Below are 18,750 nucleotides of genomic sequence, written 5' to 3' on the forward strand. Positions count from 1 at the left end.
TAACGCTCTCTCTCTGCCTTTACTGTTGCCAGCAACTGGGGCTATTAATACTGTGTACTAATGATGCTATTTACATTCACACTTACATCGAGTTAGCTATCGCTAAGTGCACTGCGCAGTGAATTATGGATCAGATCAGTGCAGTGTTTAGTAACCGGCGTGTGTTATTAAATGGGTGTCGTTTGTTTATGCAAACAGACTCTGTATACTTAAATAGTCATGTGGGAGCTTCACAGTCAGATGTTAATGAATAGGACTTTAGTTCGTTGTGAGTGTTTATTCTGTGTGTCTGTGTGTGTGAGTGTGTGTGTGTGTGTGTGTGTGTGTGTGTGTGTGTGTGTGTGTGTGTGTGTGTGTGTGTGTGTGTACGTGTGTGTGTGTGATTCTTCGATGGATATGACACGTTTGCTGTGCCTGGGCACATCCTGTGGTGCCAGTGCGATGCCAAGTTGGCATGCCCCACAGAGGCCCACTAGTGGAACTCCTCATTAATTTCCTCCACTAAACCATCCAAGGGAAGCTGGCCTGCGTGTGTCAAAACAGCCAGGCCGGGCTGAAGTTGGGTAAACACACATCAGCCCCAGAGGAGACTTCTCCAGCCTCTCCACCCTCCACTCCACCCCCCACCCCACTCCCCGGCCCCCCCGCTTGGCCTCCATCACGCGCCTGTTGATGCTCGTCCTCCCCGTGACCCCCCCCCCCCCCCCCCCCCCCCCCCCCCGCGCGCGAGCGCGCCGTTAATCACGATAGGCGGCTCTAGACTGCCATTTAAGTTATGAAAGTGTCAGGCCGGGCGGAGGGCACGGGCGCTCGCTCAGCCTGCACAAATCAATCGATCGCTACGGCCCCGCGTGGAATTCCAATTACTCCCGCACCCCTGTGTTTGTGTAGCTGTTGATATATGCTCGCCCATGCTCGCACATGTTTGGGACTCTACAAGAGCTGTTGTATGGATTAGTATTTTATTGGTGTTTGAGTAGATGCATTGCTTTGATTAACTGTGTACACGTAGGCAAGAAGAGATCTGCTTGCCTCCCCCCCCCCCCCTTTCGCATATAAAACATACAGGCCTACAGCACGGGCATACCTTTCTATTAACGTATTGTTGCTGGTATAGCGTGCTGCACATAGTGGAATATGGCAGAGCACAGAAGAAAAATAGCCACTGAAAGGTCACTGAATTGGTATGTCTGTCTGACTGACTGGATTAACTCAAGTCAGCAGATGATAATGTTGCACCGGTTTCTGCTGTGAGCGTGATCGATATGATGGAGATGTGTGTGAGGGGTATTTTGTTGAGGCCTCAGGTTTGTCCAAGTGCCTGAGTTGAGTTGGCCACCACACAACAGGGTGTCCATAAACACACGGTACTGCAGAAATGCGGGGAAGAGAAATGTTTTCTTATGGTTTGTTATTCCTGGAGGTCTGGACGCAGGTTGGCCTCAGGACGATGAGAGCAGACAGCTGAGAATCCCCCGCCATGATTTTCTGTCTCCTTTTTTTTTTTTCTCTCTCTTGCGTTTGGACTTTTTTTCTGTATATAGGTGCAACTTTAAAACCAGCTATCCCTCTCTTAGACCTGTGCCCAATTTGTTGTGTTCTTTTAGACTTCCTGTCCTGTGCGTGTGTGTGTGTGTGTGTGTTTGTGTGTGTGTCTGTTTGTATGTCTTGGTGCCCCACATTAGACATAGGATATTTGGGTGAAGACAAGTATAGCGCTTCAACCACAGGCATTTGATAACAGCCATCGAGACACACAAGCACACACACACACACACACACGCACACACACACAATGACATCAGCCCTCTGAGCATACTGACCTCAACAACGTGTTGTTGTTTGAGCCTCAGCTCCATCCCCCCTCAGTCACTGTCTGAGAGCTGAAATGGATATATTATTTATATATATATATATACAGTAATTTCCCGCATATAAGCTGCATTGTGTATAGTCGCAGGACAGTGTTTTGTAAGTTAAAAGAAACGAAACCATATTGACACCATTAACTGCCCCCTGCATCAACCTCATAGCTGAAGAAATTTTGCAGAATCAATATATAAGTCGCGGCTAATAGTCGGGAAATTACGGGTATCTATATACACACACAGCTATGATGGCAGCCGCTATTATTCAGTTGACCATGAACACCTGAGTTCTAATGAACTGAAATGTTTGGATGTTCTCCCGTACGGATCACAGAGATTCAGGCTGATTTGGCAGCCGCTAATATGGGACGTGACTGGGGCTGTTAAGATGTAAATTAGCCAATTATTTTAGTTCGTTATCTCGCCATCTGCACTCAAGCCTGGCTGGCACTTTTTTCTATTCTAAAAAGGATAGTAATTAAAGAAGACCAGAAGCATGGGGGGACTTTTCCCTGCGCAGATGTGGGTAGTCATAGCGAGGTGCTCACATTTCCTGAATTAAATCAGGTGCGTTAGGAGATGACAGCTGTGTCGATTTTCTGTTTTATTTGAATTTGAAACTGATTATTTCATGAAAATATTAGCCTTTCATCACAGTTCTGATGTATTTGATTTTTTGGATGTGCACGTTAAGGATTTAAAACCGTACAGTATGTTTCAGCATTAACCATAAAGCCAGGAAATCCGCAGTGCATATGTAGGCCATGGTATAGGGGGGCGGTCTGTGAAGGCTCATGTTCGGACGGCGGCTTTTGATGTTTTCCCACGGTCATCAGACTTCAGCTGAGCTGAGCTGCACAGCTGCTCTTTTTAACCTGACTAAGTAAGAGGGAGAGAGAGAGTAAGACTGAAGACTTTAGAAAGAGGGGGTGGAGGGAGGGAGAGATGGAGAAAAGGGGCAGAGAGAGATAGAGAGAGGGAGAGAGGGTAAAACTGAAGACTTTTGATAGAGAGGTTAGAGTGAGGGAGGGAAGGAGAGAGAGAGTAAGACTGAAGACTTTAGAAAGAGGGGGTGGAGGGAGGGAGGGAGGGAGGAAGGGAGAGATGGAGAAAAGGGGCAGAGAGAGAAAGAGAGAGGGAGAGAGAGAGTAAAACTGAAGACTTTTGAAAGAGGGGTTAGAGTGAGGGAGGGAAGGAGAGAGGGAGGGAGAGAGTAAGACTAAAGACTTTAGAAAGAGGGGTTAGAGTAAGTGAGGGAGGAAGGGAGAGATGGAGAAAGGAGCAGAGAGAGAGAGAGAGGGAGGGAGAGAGGGAGAAAGGGCCAGAGAGAGAGAGAGAGTGAAGACAAGTGAGAGGAAGAGCGAGAGAGAGAGAGAGAGAGAGAGAGGGTGAAGAAGACGAGGGAGAGGAAGGGCGAGAGCTCCATTTCCTGATACCTGGTTTCTTCTCATGACCACAGACCCCAGAGCCCCGCCCTCGCTCCCTAGAGCCACGCAGCCCTACAGTATGTCTGCCCACAGCAGCTGCTGTCTGGACAGCTCCACACACACACACACACACACACACACACACACACACACACACACACACATACACTGTTTCCTGAACTGATCTCAGTCGTGTGTGTCTTCAAGGCTGCTTAGATTCCTTGGGTGCTACTGTGTGCCCTATTCATGCGTCATACACACACACACACACACACATACACACGCACACACACACACATACATACACACGCACACACACACACACACATACATACACACGCACACACACACACACAGACACGCACATACACACACATATATGCACTCGTATAAAGTTTAACACATGCATTCACACATTTCCTCAACGAATTGGTCTGTGTGTCTCAATCTCTCTTACTCTCTCACACACACAGTCATTTCCACTGGTCCTCTGAGGTGGAAATGTGAGTTGGATGTGCGTCACGGTCACACAGCACACAGGTGCCCCCTGTGGCCGGCGAGGGGATTGCAGCTCCAGTCCCCACTGTGGGCTGCAGTGGGACCGTTGATGACTTAAACCATTTCCTTCATCCTCTGTCTGTTGCACTATACTGGCGTGTTGGCGTATTTTCCTGAACAGGACTGTGTTTGACTCTAAGCACAGCAAGACTAGAAGTGCATGTTCCTCGGATGTCTCAGTATGTCAGTGTGCCCATCAAGTCCTCTGTTCACCTGCTTGCCGGGTTTAGGAGCAATGCTCCTCAGATGAATCAGGTGAAGTCTTCATTAGATTCAATTTGTTGTCTCTTTCGCTGTGCTGTAAAGAAACATGAGTTGGCAAATTAAAATCAGATACATAGCTTGTGCGGAGGAGGACGAGGAGGACTTGCTGTTCTTGCTCTCAGGAAGAGAGAGGTGCATTAGTGGAAACCCAATGCCTGTCACTCCCTCCTTCCAGATCGTTCTCTGAGTCTGTTTCTCTCACTTTCACTGTCTGAGTCACAGTCTTCTCTCTCTCTCCCCCGTTTGTGCTCTCTTTTACTCTCTCTCTTCTTTCTGTTCCATTCTTTCTGTTCCATTATTTATATTTATATTTCCTGATCATCTACTGTCCTCCTCTCTACAAATGAAGTGTTTCTCTTCCTAGTTCACTTCCTCAGAACAAAGAGCACGTAGCCTACTGAAGATTTGAAAATGGATCCACTTTAATATCTAAAAAGCTTTATTTAGATCTCCCTGAGAAGTTCTTTGCTTAGGGACAACTATTGCATGACATCGCCATGGTAACACTGTCAGCTTTGCCTGAAGCTCTTGCTTAGTTTTTCTTTTTCAGCTCAAATATACTTTATGTCACCTTGACAGGAATGTCTTTGTCTGTTTCTGGCAGAATAATGTGCAGTTAACACAGGAATACAGATAATAGGAGCATTTTGTGAAACAAGTGACACTTCCTGGTCAATAGTCTTTGCTCAGTTCCTTTTGAATATAATGAATAGTTTATCCAGTCATCCTCCAATGATTTACCTTCTCAATTCATCTCTGTATTTTACTCAAACTGTGTGCGCGTGCGTGCATGTGTGTGTGCGCGTGCGAGTGAGTGAGTGAGTGAGTGTCGCTGTATTGGTGCCAGCAGACAATGACCTCCAGCTCTACCATTCCTAATGGCCCTGAGGCTAAAGCTAAGGCTGGGGGAGGTGGGGGAGGTGGGGGGAGGTGGGGGAGCTGTCAGGTGTGTCACTGGAAGCGGACCACTGTAGCCCGAGTATCTTAATGCACAATTACACATTAGAACACATGCCTTCATCTCATAACTATTCATGGCTCTCCAGGAGTCACTCAGACAAGGTGTGTGTGTGTGTGTGTGTGTGTGTGTGTGTGTGTGTGTGTGTGTGTGTGTGTAAGGCTTTGCCCCAGTCCATTAAGACTATTTGATTGGCCTTTTGATTGCTGTCTTAGCGTCTCAGCACTCGCCTGTGCCTGTGATGCACTAAGCCAGACTATCAAAGCCACACAAAGCCTCTGTGCTGTCCGGCTCACATCGCGCTCTTCAAACCTGACCCTCCCTCGACCCTGTGTGTTGCTGGGGCACTCTCTCTTCTCCTCCGTGGGCTCCATATGGTTAAAGTATTAGCGTTTATTCCTATGGGCATCGCCCTGCGTTTCGCAAGCACCACGGCGACCCTCAACCCCTTTTCTCGAGTGGGGTTGAGCGTATGGCCAGTTGTCAAGGAGACATAATCCTGGCACATCTTGCCGCGGAGTGTTTTCTGAAAGCTTTTTTTTTCGAGAGTGTGGCCAGACATGCTCCGAGGACCAAATTGGTGTGAACACCTGGAAATTTCTCTGTGCCGAACGTGTTGATTTGTCGTTTCATCTCGATCAGCCGCCCCCCCCCCCCCCCCCCCCCTACCCCCGTCACACACTTGGTTGGGCATGTGTGTCGAGCCTGATTGCTTTTTCTTCTCCAAATACCACCGACTGGCCAAGCACACTTCTAAAGGCTGATGGCCATAGTGTAAATGTCACCCCATGCCATCTTTATGGTAACGATTTACCATACAAACAAGCAACACCGCCTAAGGTATCCTCTCAGGCGCAGCTATGCAATCTCCCTCTGAGTAGTCATTCCGATGATTCACACACTCTCTCTCACACACACACACACACACACACACTCATACAATTTGCCATTAAAGCGGCCATCACAGCCTGAGCTATCTGCTCAGATGCAGCCAGCCTCGGTGAAGTTGTGCCTTAACAAACTCAATCAGTGGCTGGCTTTATGCTCATCACAGTGGCGCTGAATGCTCGGCTGCCTGCTAATTTGTTTCATTAAAGGAACCGGGTTTAATCTGGGATATTAATCTTCTTGCCCAGAGACCATGTGCTCGGGATGACTCATTGGAAGACAAGTCAGAGAGAGACAAGGAGAGGGGTGGTGGTGGTGGTGGTGGTGGTGGCGGTGGTGTGTGTGTGTGTGTGTGGGGGGGGGGGGGGGGGTACTGATATCAGGTGTTTCCGGCTCAGATCTGGGCCAGATGCGGCATCCGAGCATCCACCACCCACCAGCTCAGTGTGATGGTGTGAAGTGAACACTAAAAGTGGCCCATTACTTAGGCGCTAATAGAATACCCAGATGTTATCAGGAGGGGATGCTGGGCCAGGTCTGGCCCGGATCTGGCTCCTAGTCAGTCGGCACCATGTCCTATCATGAGTTCAGAGTGGAAATGGATTATTACCGAGACACTAATAGAAAGTGGACACGTTGCAAACTCAATGAGAAAGGTTGAACAGAGAGCTTTAATCAACCTTCACTCAGCCAAGGCAGGTAGCTTCAGAGTGAATGTATTCATGGAGAAAACAGGCCTCCACAATATTTTTTTATTAATTATGAGGGCTAGAGCTAGCAATTATTTTGATCATACTGTACATTGGTATTTTGCAAAGCCAAAGAGCATGCCCTCAAACATCTTGTTCTGTCTGGCACACACCAAAGATATTTAGTGTACTGTCATAGAAGAGTAAGACAAGCTAAACATTTTCAAGTTTAGAAGGTTACAATTAGAGACTTTGTAGGGATTTTCCTTGAAAAATGACAAACCGGTTGACTGTTTACTAAAATAATTGGCAGTATTCTTATTAACAGCGTTCTGAAGCTGAACCAGAGCTGCAAATCCAGCAACACATGGCCAACTCCAGATCTGGATTAAACGAGCGAAATCACTCTTGCATGCATTTTTGGCATTCCTTATATCCTGACATCGGTTATCAGATGTAGAGGGTGTGACCAGCTCACACACACACACACACACAACATACATAGAGTCCGTCCCAGTTTGCTGCACCTTGACCCTCTCCACGAATCCAAGCCTCCATATATGTGAAGGAAATTGAGCGTGTTGCTGTGTGACTGTTTAGGATTAGTTCGATTCACAGCTCTTGGGCAAACACAACCCAGTCCACCCCCCCGCCAATATCCCACCACACTAGGCACCGCAGAAAGCAATCAGCAGCTCAGGTGGGCTTTTGGACCGCTGCTTGAGCAGGTAAAGCTCCCGTGATTTTTTTTGCCCAAGGCAGTATGTCCTCAAGGCTTTATCCGTCCTGACATCTCATATACCTGGTGCTGCTCCTGCACTCAGACGCTGGTCCCGCAGGTGGCTGATCTGCTCGGGCTTTTGCCGTCCCGCATTCCGCTGGTCATCGTAACCGTTGGTGGTTAATGAGGAAAGGCAGATTGCCTTTTCAGCCATCCCAGTCTTGCTAACGGTTACAAATGGAAATGGGAATTACCGGCTACTTGTTGTGCAGCAGCGACGTGGATGAATGAGTGTTTTTGTGTTGTTTTGGAGATTGCGGTAGAAACCCACACACAGATCTCTTCATTTCCACGGGTGTATTTGCATTGGGGGATTTCAGTGTGTTTTGTACACTGAATGTACAGGCGATTGATCTGACAATCATTTGGTGGTGTGTCCACACTCTCTCTGCCCTCGCTCGCTGAGCCTGTTAGTCCTCATGTCAGTCTGCGCGAGAGTGTGTGTGTGTGTTGCTATAAATGTGACTGCTTGCTTTTATACCTCTGAAAAGGCAGGCAAAGTTCAAGAGCATTTCACTGGAACTGTGCACACCACACCGATATGAAATGCGCAGACAGGAAGTTGGACTTTGAAGCGAATGTCGCCTGTTGATTTGTACAGTCCAATAGAATGTCTGATGCATTCCAAAACAGCCTAGAGGTCAGTGGGGCTGTTTACAATTACTTGTTTTTCCCAGCATGCAATTCATTCTACTGTGGAAAGACTCAGTATTCAAGCGGTCATCTGTCTCTCTCTCTCGCTCCATCTCTGTCCTGACCCTGTCCTGCCTCCATCATTTCTTGGAGTCGTGAGTCTGGACAGTCTTATCGACACTCTATCTGGACGCTCTATCGCCATCTACTCTACTGTGATTATGCTGTCTCTCGTGAGTCATGCTGTAGCTGAAGGATTGTTTCCATATGATCTCCAAGCCTCCAGTTAGTGGGTCTTCTCTGGAATTGCTCTGCACTCTGGAGGATTGTTTGGCTTCAAACAAGGTTGACTACGCAGCATTCAACACATATGGTGTAGTAGTGAATGGTGTGCTGTTTCCATATGACTAACCACTGGATCTTCTCTGTGTCTCCTCCTCTTACTTAACTCATTCGTCCTGAAGTTAGTGTAGATAAGACTGCTCAGAGTGTTGATGGAGTTTCATGTGCCATTACCCTGTGAAGTATTTGGTTTTTGTGTGAGGTCTGCGGCAGACATTTTGTTTGAAGCGCAAACATTTGTTCTCTCTCTCTCTGCCTGACTGGGTCACTGTGTACGTTCCCCCTGGTCTCTCTCTCTCTCTCTCTCTCTCTCTCTCTCTCTCTCTCTCTCTCTCTCTCTCTCTCTCTCTCTCTCTCTCTCTCTCTCTCTCTAAACTCTGTGTGGTTTTGGAGCTTGTTGTGTCTGGATAAAGTTCTGTTTTGTAATAACCCCGCTTCTCTCTCTCTCTCTCTCTCTCTGTCCGTCTGCAGTGTGGAAGCTGATGCCCAGGGAGGCGAGTTGGGTCCATCTCTGGAGAGCAGCGGCGCCGGCTACGCCTGCGGTCCCGTGACGCACGGCGCGCTGGTCAGCAGCGCCAGTGCCCTCGACCGCTTCGAGCCGCCCATCTACGCCCACATCGTGCCCGGGCAGCGGTCGCGGCGGCCCAAGCTCCAGCACTCGCAGTCCATCCTGCGCAAACAGGCCGAGGAGGAGGCCATCAAACGCTCGCGCTCGCTCTCCGAGAGCTATGAGCTCTCCACCGACCTCCAGGACAAACAGGTGAGGGAGTCCAGCTCCCTTCAGTTCACTTTATTTTCAAATATGCAGAGCAAAGTCAGTACAAGGAAATTGTAGTATCAGTCAAGGCAGCACAATGCAAATACAATAAACAAATAAATAAATAAACAAATAATTATATACAATATTGGGCAGGGTACAAAACAGTACAGTAGTAACAGTTTGGTAGCAATTTAATGTAACAGGTAATGGTAGTTCATGGTAAAGTGGCTGTGCATTTTATAAAGTGCAATTTTAGTAAGGTGCTTCAAAACGTATGGACTTGGAAGTGTTGAATAGAGTTAGAGAACAGAAAAACTGTTCCTGAGTCTCAAGGGATGAGCAGGGAGACACTGGTACCTTCTACCCACTTGGCAGGAGCTGGAGCAGTGGGTGGTAGGGGTGGGTGGGGTCAGGGGTGATGCTACACCCACACCAGGTGGATGTCTTTACGGCTGGTAGTTGGATACCAGTGGTGCACTCCACATCGTTCACTGTATGCTGTAGGGCCATTTGGTCAGCTCCAGTGCAGCTGCCATACCTCACTGTTATGCAGGATGTCCACATGCTCTCTACTGCACTGCGGTAGAAGTTGGCGACTTGGCGAGATGTGTTTGTGACAGTTGGGCTCTTTTCAGCCTCCTCAGGAGGTGGAGGCGTTGTTGGGCTCCCTTGACATCCGGGACACACAGGTAAGGGAGACCTCTCAGCTTCTCTGGGCCCTTCCTAAGGTCTCTGTCTGCTAGCTCAGTCAGCCTCCCTATGCATCTGAAGCTCTCTGCCTACTCACTAGAGCTCCAACACCACGCGCTGTCTGCCTTTTGCTTAGCTTGTCCTTTAGCTCAAGTTCCAGGTCAGGGCCAGAAGTATTGATCCCGCAGAGCCGATTCCTCCAAAGTGACTCTCAGTAAGGAAACGGGGAAGAGAAAAACACGGATGTTATTTCATATCCGGAGCAAAGTTAATAGTGATATGGCATATACTGTAAAGCAAGCAAAGATTTAAAGACCCAATGCGGCCATTTGGTTAAACCCTGTGATCCGCAGCGATGCACATTCGTAATTGTTGATGAAAAAATCATTTCATGGCCCCCCATTGTCACAAAGGCCCGTCCCCGACTGTAGCTAATATTGGAGTTATCCAGTAGATGTACTGGCTCGTTTATCCTTCAATAGCGTAACTACTCAAATACATTGCTTGGAGACCTCTTTTCAGATACCAATTCCAAGAGGGCTACTTTGTTCCAGGAATTAAAAACGCCTGTCTTGTAACACAAAATGAGCATGTCAAAAGGCTCACAAACCTCGATTATTGCCGCAGTGAGTCTTTAAATTGCTAGAGTTCTTAGAGTTGCTTCAGCTTCTACCTTGATTAGTGCTTCCAACGCAAACGGGTGACCAGCAAACCATAGAACATAGAAAGATGGTGTGTGATGGCGGCAAGTGAACGACAGAGACAGAGACATTTTAGAACAGTAGAGGGAAGAATGATGCATGGTGGTGTAAGAATAATGTTGAACGTCATTAGAGCTCTCTACCAAATGATCCCTTGACATGCCAGTGCTATATGGAGCTGGTTTAAATCATGACAATTCCACTGTCCCTTACTTCATTAACTGAATTTGAACTGAGAGAATGCTACATTCACACACAGTCTTCTACAGTACAGCAGACAGAAACCTGGGCTTGTGTGAGCAAAAGCTCTGGGTGGCCTTAGGGCTGGCTTATAGAACAGGCTGTCCCCCCCACCCCTTTACCTAGAGCTTGTCTGTAATGACCATAGACACACTGCTGATCCTAGATCAGTGGGTCTAGTCTCCCTCTTTCGACATGGCCACGTACAGTACGTGACTGCTCCTGTAACTCGAAAAAGCCAGGAGGTGCCATCGAGGATAACGAGGATCCAAAAAGCTCAGGCTCCCCTAATTGGGCTCCTCCTCACATGTCCTCCCCAGCTGTGAGGGGCCGTGGATGGGAGCGAGGCTGGAGTCAAACACCCCCCCACCACCACCACCACCACCACCCCACCCTCCTCCTCCTCCAACCCACACCCCCTCCATACCAGCAGGGGACGTTTATTTTCCTGGAGACCACCGGGCAGAGCCACCCTGCCAGGCGGGCAAATGTGATTAGCGCTGCCTGGCGTTGGCTTGAGCGCGGAGGAGAGGCTTAGGCTGGCAGGAGGGAGGGGGAGGGAGGGGGAGGGAGGGAGGGAGGGAGGGAGAGATGGAGGGAGAGAGGGAGGGAGGGAGCGATCCAGCACCGGTTGGCTCCCGGAGTGAAAGATTTCTAATGATGATTCCACTGAAGGAGAAAAGTAAACAACACATACTTGGAGACACACACACACACACACACACACACACACACACACACACACACACACACACACACGTAACTATGTACCACAGTCTTTTTATAACATTCACAGACCTATTTATAGTTATGGGAGAATGACTTTTAATATCTTCTCTACTAACGAGGGCCTAAATTTAGGATCATTAAGCCTTGGAAAGTCTCACATCTCTAATATTATATATTTTTTTCCTTTCCCCCTGCTTACTTTTCCCCTCCTCTTTCTCAACCTCCCTGCCTCTCGACATCTTCTCTCATCCCCCTTCACTCTCTCTTATCTCTCTCTCTCCTCTCTCTCTCTTTCTGTATCTCTCCCTCTCTCTATCTACTGTATCTCTCTCCTCTCTCTCTCTCATCTCTCTATCTATCTCTCTCCTCTCACTCTATCTCTATCTATCTCTCTATCTATCTATCTCTCTCTCCTCTATCTCTATCTCTCTCTCTATCTCTGTCTCTCTCTTTCTCATCTCTCTCTTTCTCATCTCTGTCTCTCTCTCTGTCTCTCTCTCTCTCTCTCTCCCTCTCTCTCCCCCTCCCTCTGTAGGTGGAGATGCTAGAGCGCAAGTATGGGGGACGTTTCATAACGCGCCATGCTGCACGCACCATCCAGACAGCCTTCCGCCAGTATCAGATGAACAAGAACTTCGAGCGTCTGCGGAGCTCCATGTCCGAGAACCGCATGTCCCGCCGCATCGTGCTGTCCAACATGAGGATGCAGTTCTCCTTCGAGGGGCCCGAGAAAGTGCACAGCTCCTACTTCGAGGGCAAGCAGGTGTCGCTGACCGACGACGGCAGCGGCAGCGGCAAGCTGGGCGCCCTGGTGCAGTCGGAGTGCCGCGACATGGTGCCCGCCAACATCAAGTCGCCGTCGTCGTGCGGCGCCCAGGCCGACTTCAGCGACGCCATCACCGAGCTGGAGGACGCCTTCTCGCGGCAGGTCAAGTCGCTGGCCGAGTCCATCGACGACGCGCTCAACTGCCGCAGCCTCCACGGCGACGACGCGCAGCCGGAGTCGCTGGAGCGCGGCGGCCACGCGGAGGCGGTGGCCTACCAGGGCAAGCCGCTGACGCGCAGCACCAGCTCGGACCACAAGCTGGACGAGATGACGGCGTCCTACAGCGACGTGACGCTCTACATCGACGAGGAGGAGCTGTCGCCGCCGCTGCCCCTCTCGCACGCCGCGCACGCCGCCGCCGCCGCCGTCGAGCGGCCGTCCAGCACCGAGTCGGACCTGCGGCTGCGCTCGTACAACTCGTCGTCGCAGGAGTACTGGTCGCTCGTGCACAAGGAGGACAAGGGCGGCGGCGGCGGCGGCGGCGGGGGCGAGACGGACACCAGCTGCCGCAGCACGCCGTCGCTCGAGTGCCAGGAGCAGCGGCTGCGCGTGGACCACCTGCCGCTGCTGACCATCGAGCCGCCCAGCGACAGCTCGGTGGACCTGAGCGACCGCTCCGACCGGAGCTCGCTCAAGCGGCAGAACGCGTACGAGCGCGGCGGGCCCAGCCAGCAGAGCAGCCCCAAGCACGGCGGGCACCCGGGCGCCCACCACCGCGACCTGCCCCCCCGGGGCCCGTCGCGGGATGATGACCTCATCCTGGGCGGGCCGCAGCCCCCCATGCCCCGGCACCGCCCGCGGCAGCTGGAGAGCCACCTGGCCATCAACGGCACGGCGCACCGGCAGAGCAAGTCGGAGTCGGACTTCTCGGACGGCGACAACGACAGCATCAACAGCACGTCCAACTCCAACGACACCATCAACTGCAGCTCGGAGTCGTCGTCGCGCGACAGCCTCCGCGAGCAGACGCTCAGCAAGCAGACCTACCACAAGGAGACGCGCAACAGCTGGGACTCGCCCGCCTTCAGCAACGACATCATCCGCAAGCGCCACTACCGCATCGGCCTCAACCTCTTCAACAAGTACGTCGCCCCAACCCCCCCCCCAATCAGCCCCCCCCCCGTGGAGTAGCTCCTCTTCCTCGCACTGAGAGCTTTTGTGTTCGAGTCGTTTTTAGAGCTGTAACTCTGATGAAGTGCAATGAGTGGTGTGTGACCTATAGTGGGAGATCAAGTGCTGAAACTGTACACACAATTAATCTCGAGGCGCTCAGGGGGCACCTTAAAAAAAAAAAAAAAGCAGCGCAGTGTCATTTTGGAATTTGCATATATCCATATTCTGTGTCTGATCATGCAAGTGACAGTGTTGTTTTACGTTTAGAGGGAGGAGGATTATCTAGTACCATGTGTGTGTGTGTGTGTGTGTGTGTGTGTGTGTGTGTGTGTGTGTGTGTGCGTGTGTGCATGCACATCTGGATCTGTGTGTAAGAGAGGAGAAAGGCTGTGAGAGTGTGCACCCAATTACAGAGAGGAAAAGGTCCTGTGTATGTCGATGTTTTAAGAGTGTTTGATTGTGTGGATGTGGGACTCGCTGTTGAAAGAGGAGGGCTGCCTGCTGCCTGTAATCTTGGATGATTGTGGATTTGCGTTTATTCCTCCACGGACCATTAAGTTTCGTTTAATCATGCGAGATGAAGAGCAGCTCAGACGCTGCATACCCCCCCCCCCCCCACACACACACACACACACACCCTCCCACCCCTCCCAAAATAAACCCAGCCCCCTCAGAAGTCCTCAAATCCATCACTGTGACATAGATTTGAAGGAGATCAAGAGAGCAAGAGAGTGTTTTAAAATAACCTCCCTCTCTTTTTCTTCTCCTTCTTCTTCTTCCCCTGCTCTTTGTATCTGTCGTTTTCTTTCTTTGTCTCTCTCCCCATCCCTCTCTCTCTATCCCTCTCCTCCTCTCTTCCACAGGAAACCGGAGAAAGGTATCCAGTACCTGATAGAGAGGGGGTTTGTTCCTGACACCCCAGTGGGCGTGGCTCACTTCCTGCTGCAGAGGAAGGGGTTGAGCCGACAGATGATTGGCGAGTTCCTTGGCAACCGGCAGAAGCAGTTCAACAGAGATGTGCTAGAGTGAGTAGAGTTCCCAGTTTGTGAGCAAAATTCCATTTTAAGAACTCAAACTTAATAGATTATTTAGTTCATAACATCATAACAAACCCAGAAAAGGCTTATGCAACCTATTTAACATACAGTGCCTATTGACAATGCCTATTGAAACATCTTTTTTTTAAAAACTGTATATCTGGATTCTTAGATCCAATGAGGGTACATCTTGACTGAGGTCATGCAGTTCCAAATTGATTTCAGTGCAATAACAGTCAGTCTGTCCCATTCATTTTCTCTTCTTCACTACATCAGAGGATCGCTTCATCTTAAAAACCCTCTAGAATCGGATGACATTAAATATTCATTGATAACTAAAACTTCATTCCACCTTTCGGAATGACTGATCGGTAATTAGAGCCCTATCACATTTCCCGTCCCGAAAGACCGAAGCAATGAGCTCAGCCTCATCCAGGGAAATTCCACCGCCTCCGTCTCCCGTCTCGTCTTCGTCTCAGTCGGTCTCGGAATCTCTCTGGGGCCCAGTCTGTTCTAATGCCCGCTCCGCTGGAACAGACCCGGTGCTGCCTCGTCCTCTCAGCCCCCCCTCTGATTTATGCTGACGTCCAGGGAGCCAGGAGCCCCAAACGATCCTCTTAAGGCCCCAGGATTATGGGGGAACGTCCACAGGAGGGGACCCATCCGCTAGGCCTTTAAAGCACACGAGTTGCTCTCCTCTGTTAAGTGGGGGAAATCGTGTCTTTTTCTGGAAGTGTCTCAGAATGCCAGTCACCGGAAGAGACTTCCTGTGTCCATATCTTAATGGCTGCCTAATCTTAATGGCCTCCCATATGACGTCAGCACAGGAATCAACAGGGGACGGAGTTTTAGTACAGCCACCACAGTACACACTGAACTCCTACATGGCTCCATCATGTGGCCCTGTTGCCGTAAGCAACAGGAGAAAGAATGACGCACACAAAAACATTCTTGAATATGTAACATTCTTGAGTATCTGACTCCTTACAACTCCCCAGATGTAAGAAGTCATTTTAAATACACTTTGTGTATATTGTATGTATTGGGTCAACAAACTTGTGTAACTGGTTAAGTGCATGATATTGCATTGTATGTACATTCATGTTGTTAGAGTTAGATTTAAGATTATTTTTTGTTATGTGAATTAAGGATTAGTATTTATATCAATACAGTTAAAAGCATTGCATATGTAAATTATAAATGTAAAAATGCCACCGAAAACTAGCTCTTGGTCGATATCACATCTCCCCTTTTTCTCTCACACTGCATTCAAGCAGAAAAAGCTGAAGAAAAGCGAGTTAGCATACTGTCAGATGCTCTCGACCTCTCTAATTGTCTCACGTTCACACACGGCTGATCCTGGTAGATTGGGGACTGAGGTGGAAGAGAAGACCAGGAGTATAATGGACAGCCCAGACATATACTGTAGGCAGCACTCATCGCCTGGAACGTTTTGTCCTCGTCGAACTTGTTTCACTCGGAGACGTTAACTTTCACAAAATGGCCTCTTAATACCACAACTAGGCTATAGGCTAATGACTGTATGAAGAGAGTACACACTGTCACCTGTAACCGTTCCAACCTCCAGATATGGGACGGAGAGTGAGAGAGAGAGAGAGAGAGAGAGAGAGAGAGAGAAGGAGGAGGGGTTCAGAATAGGGTCGTAGGTGTTCAAACTTAATGTTGGAGGCTCTTTGTCTCGAGGGCACGGGCAGCACTTTCCTCTGCCCCGTGTCAGCGGATCCTCCTGGCGTGTGGATGAGCTCATTGTGGGCCGCGAGGCCGAGTCATCCAACATGTCCGCCCGCCGGCCGGATGAGTGAAGCGCCGCCTGGCAGGAGCCGTCAGGACGGCTGGGAGGTGAAGGCCAGACGAGGCCTCGGCGCTGTCAGGATGGATGTCGTCTTTTTAAGTGGACACTTCAGCGGCCTGTCCATAAATCCTGACGTGCGTAGAGTGGGAAAAGCAGATGGAGAGAATGAGAGGGAGGGTGAAAGAAAGAAAGACAGAAAGAAAGAGGGAGAGGGATGGAGGGAGATGCAGGCTCATCTGTTCTCAGGCACTGATAGCGAGTGATGTGTTTTTTTTTTCCCCCTGGAGGACCATAGCCACCATCGCTCGCTTTCTCTTTCTCACTTACACACACACACACACACACACTCTCTCTCTCTCTCTCTCTCTCTCTCTCTCTCTCACTCACTCCCTTTCTCTCTCTTCATAAGTACTCCCAGTGTGATTTAAAGCCAGCAGACATCGAACTGCTTAACTGGAGCAGTCACTGTCTCTCTCTTATCAATGTGTTATATAGATTTAGGAAAAGAGCCGCTGTGTGTGTGCTAGTAGGAGGTCTAACAGGAAGTGTGGCATCTAGTTATTTATTTGTTCAATGTGTATTTACTTTGAATGTGTTTTCCTCTACACTTTATCATTACTATGAGCAGAGTTGGAGTATTGACTGGTGTTTTTAACAACTTGTGTATGTGTGTGTGTGTGTGTGTGTGTGTGTGTGTGTCTTCACAGCTGTGTGGTAGATGAGATGGACTTCTCAGCTATGGAGTTGGACGAAGCCTTACGGAAGTTCCAGGCCCACATCAGAGTTCAGGGGGAGGCCCAGAAAGTGGAGAGGCTCATAGAGGCTTACAGGTGTGTATCACTTTATCTGTCTCTCTCTCTCTCTCTTTCTTTCTTTCTCACTCCCTCTCTCTCTCTGTATCTCTTTCTTTTGGTCAACAACATCATTGATGGACAACCTCTTTTGTGATATCATCCAGCTGCTCTAGTCACTCCTCCTCCCTCACTCTCCCTCTCTTTCTCTCTCTTTCTCTCTGTCTGTCTGTCTTTCTGTCCTCCTTTATATCTGTCTCACTCTCTTTTTTTGTCTCAAATGCCTTCAAGACTTTTGGATTGTTGAACAATAAAAGCAAATCCCCCATTTATGTGTGTGCTAGAATCTGTTCTGCTCTGTTATTGACCGAGCCCTTAAACAGGCCTTTAGTTTGGGTTTTGTAGCTTGCTTTTTGCCTCGCTTAATTGCAGTCATATGAGAGGACAAAGCGTTTCTTTTAGCCTGAGAGAATGTGCTTCGATCAGCGCTCACAAAGCAGACGGCAGGCTGAGTGAACATTTCAGCCTCCAATGCATCAGGGAGAAAATGGACAAAAAATGAACACAACAACAACAACAACAGATAATAATAGTCTCCATTCTCCCTTGAGCTAGTCCACATGCAAGATTATTGCAGTCCTGCTGTTTAAACTGCTGAAGACTGGTGGCCACGTTTGTTTTGTTTTTTTTAATAAAAAAAATAAAGAGCGCCCGTCGTCTTGAATCATTTCACGAAATGTCCGCCAGCTAGGGATGAGAGCACCGCAGCAATTAGGGCGGTTCTGTCGGACAGCGGCTGGACCCAATTACTCACCAAACAAGAGGCGCTATTGATTTCCGTGTCTTTGGGAGTGATGGTTCCTCATACTCGTTTGTCGTTTGTTTGTCTCATCCCATCACTTTTCTCTTTTTCCCCCCTGCTCTCTCTCTCTCTCTCTCTCTCTCTCTCTCTCTCTCTCTCTCTCTCTCTCTCTCTCCACTTGCAGCCAGCGGTACTGCATCTGCAACCCCGGTGTGGTGCGTCAGTTCCGCAACCCCGACACCATCTTCATCCTGGCCTTCGCCATCATCCTCCTCAACACGGACATGTACAGCCCCAACGTCAAGCCGGAGAGGAAGATGAAGCTGGAGGACTTTGTCAAGAACCTCAGAGGTGAGCAGCGGCCTTTTGTCTGACCCCTGCAATGGGAACGGCCAAAATCATTGCCGGTCGGACATTATTTTTATCCTTGCCAGAAACTGGGTTAATCTCAAGAGCTGTGATGTAAATATTGAGTTTTTCGGGGTCCACACTGATCCGCTCTACCCCCCCTGCCCCCCGCCACACACACACACACACACACACACACACACACACACACACACACTCTCCACCCCCTTTCACACGTCTTGAAATGTCGTTGTACCTGTGACAATGACAAATAAATCTATTCTATTCCACACGATCATCCACATGCTATCTACAATCAGCTATCTAGCGATATATCTACGGATAGCTATTCTGCTATCAGTAATCAGCTGACATCATGGTATAGAGGACGCTGCATTGATACAGTACAGCAGTGGAAGATCACTGCATCAGCATACTGTAGCATATGCATGAGTTATACTGATGAGATCTCCTGTGGGAGACCATCCATCC

At 49.2% G+C, this 18,750-nt stretch overlaps 1 protein-coding gene across 5 annotated transcripts in view; it reads left to right on the forward strand.

The window, feature by feature from the left end:
* iqsec1b (IQ motif and Sec7 domain ArfGEF 1b) overlaps nucleotides 1–18,750 on the forward strand; it is a 196,277-nt gene that overhangs the window by 161,015 nt on the left and 16,512 nt on the right. For 4 of the 5 annotated variants that reach the window (XM_062544442.1, XM_062544437.1, XM_062544439.1 and 1 more), the window contains 5 exons: nucleotides 8,880–9,168; nucleotides 12,064–13,436; nucleotides 14,331–14,492; nucleotides 17,025–17,147; nucleotides 18,095–18,261. In XM_062544442.1, the coding sequence (XP_062400426.1) occupies nucleotides 8,880–9,168; nucleotides 12,064–13,436; nucleotides 14,331–14,492; nucleotides 17,025–17,147; nucleotides 18,095–18,261 (2,114 nt within the window). Of the gene's footprint in view, nucleotides 1–8,372; nucleotides 8,412–8,879; nucleotides 9,169–12,063; nucleotides 13,437–14,330; nucleotides 14,493–17,024; nucleotides 17,148–18,094; nucleotides 18,262–18,750 lie in introns of those variants that run through there. The other variant, XM_062544440.1, reaches the window with a different exon arrangement.

The sequence above is a fragment of the Sardina pilchardus genome, chromosome 9, assembly GCF_963854185.1.
Source record: "Sardina pilchardus chromosome 9, fSarPil1.1, whole genome shotgun sequence".
NCBI lineage: Eukaryota > Metazoa > Chordata > Actinopteri > Clupeiformes > Clupeidae > Sardina > Sardina pilchardus.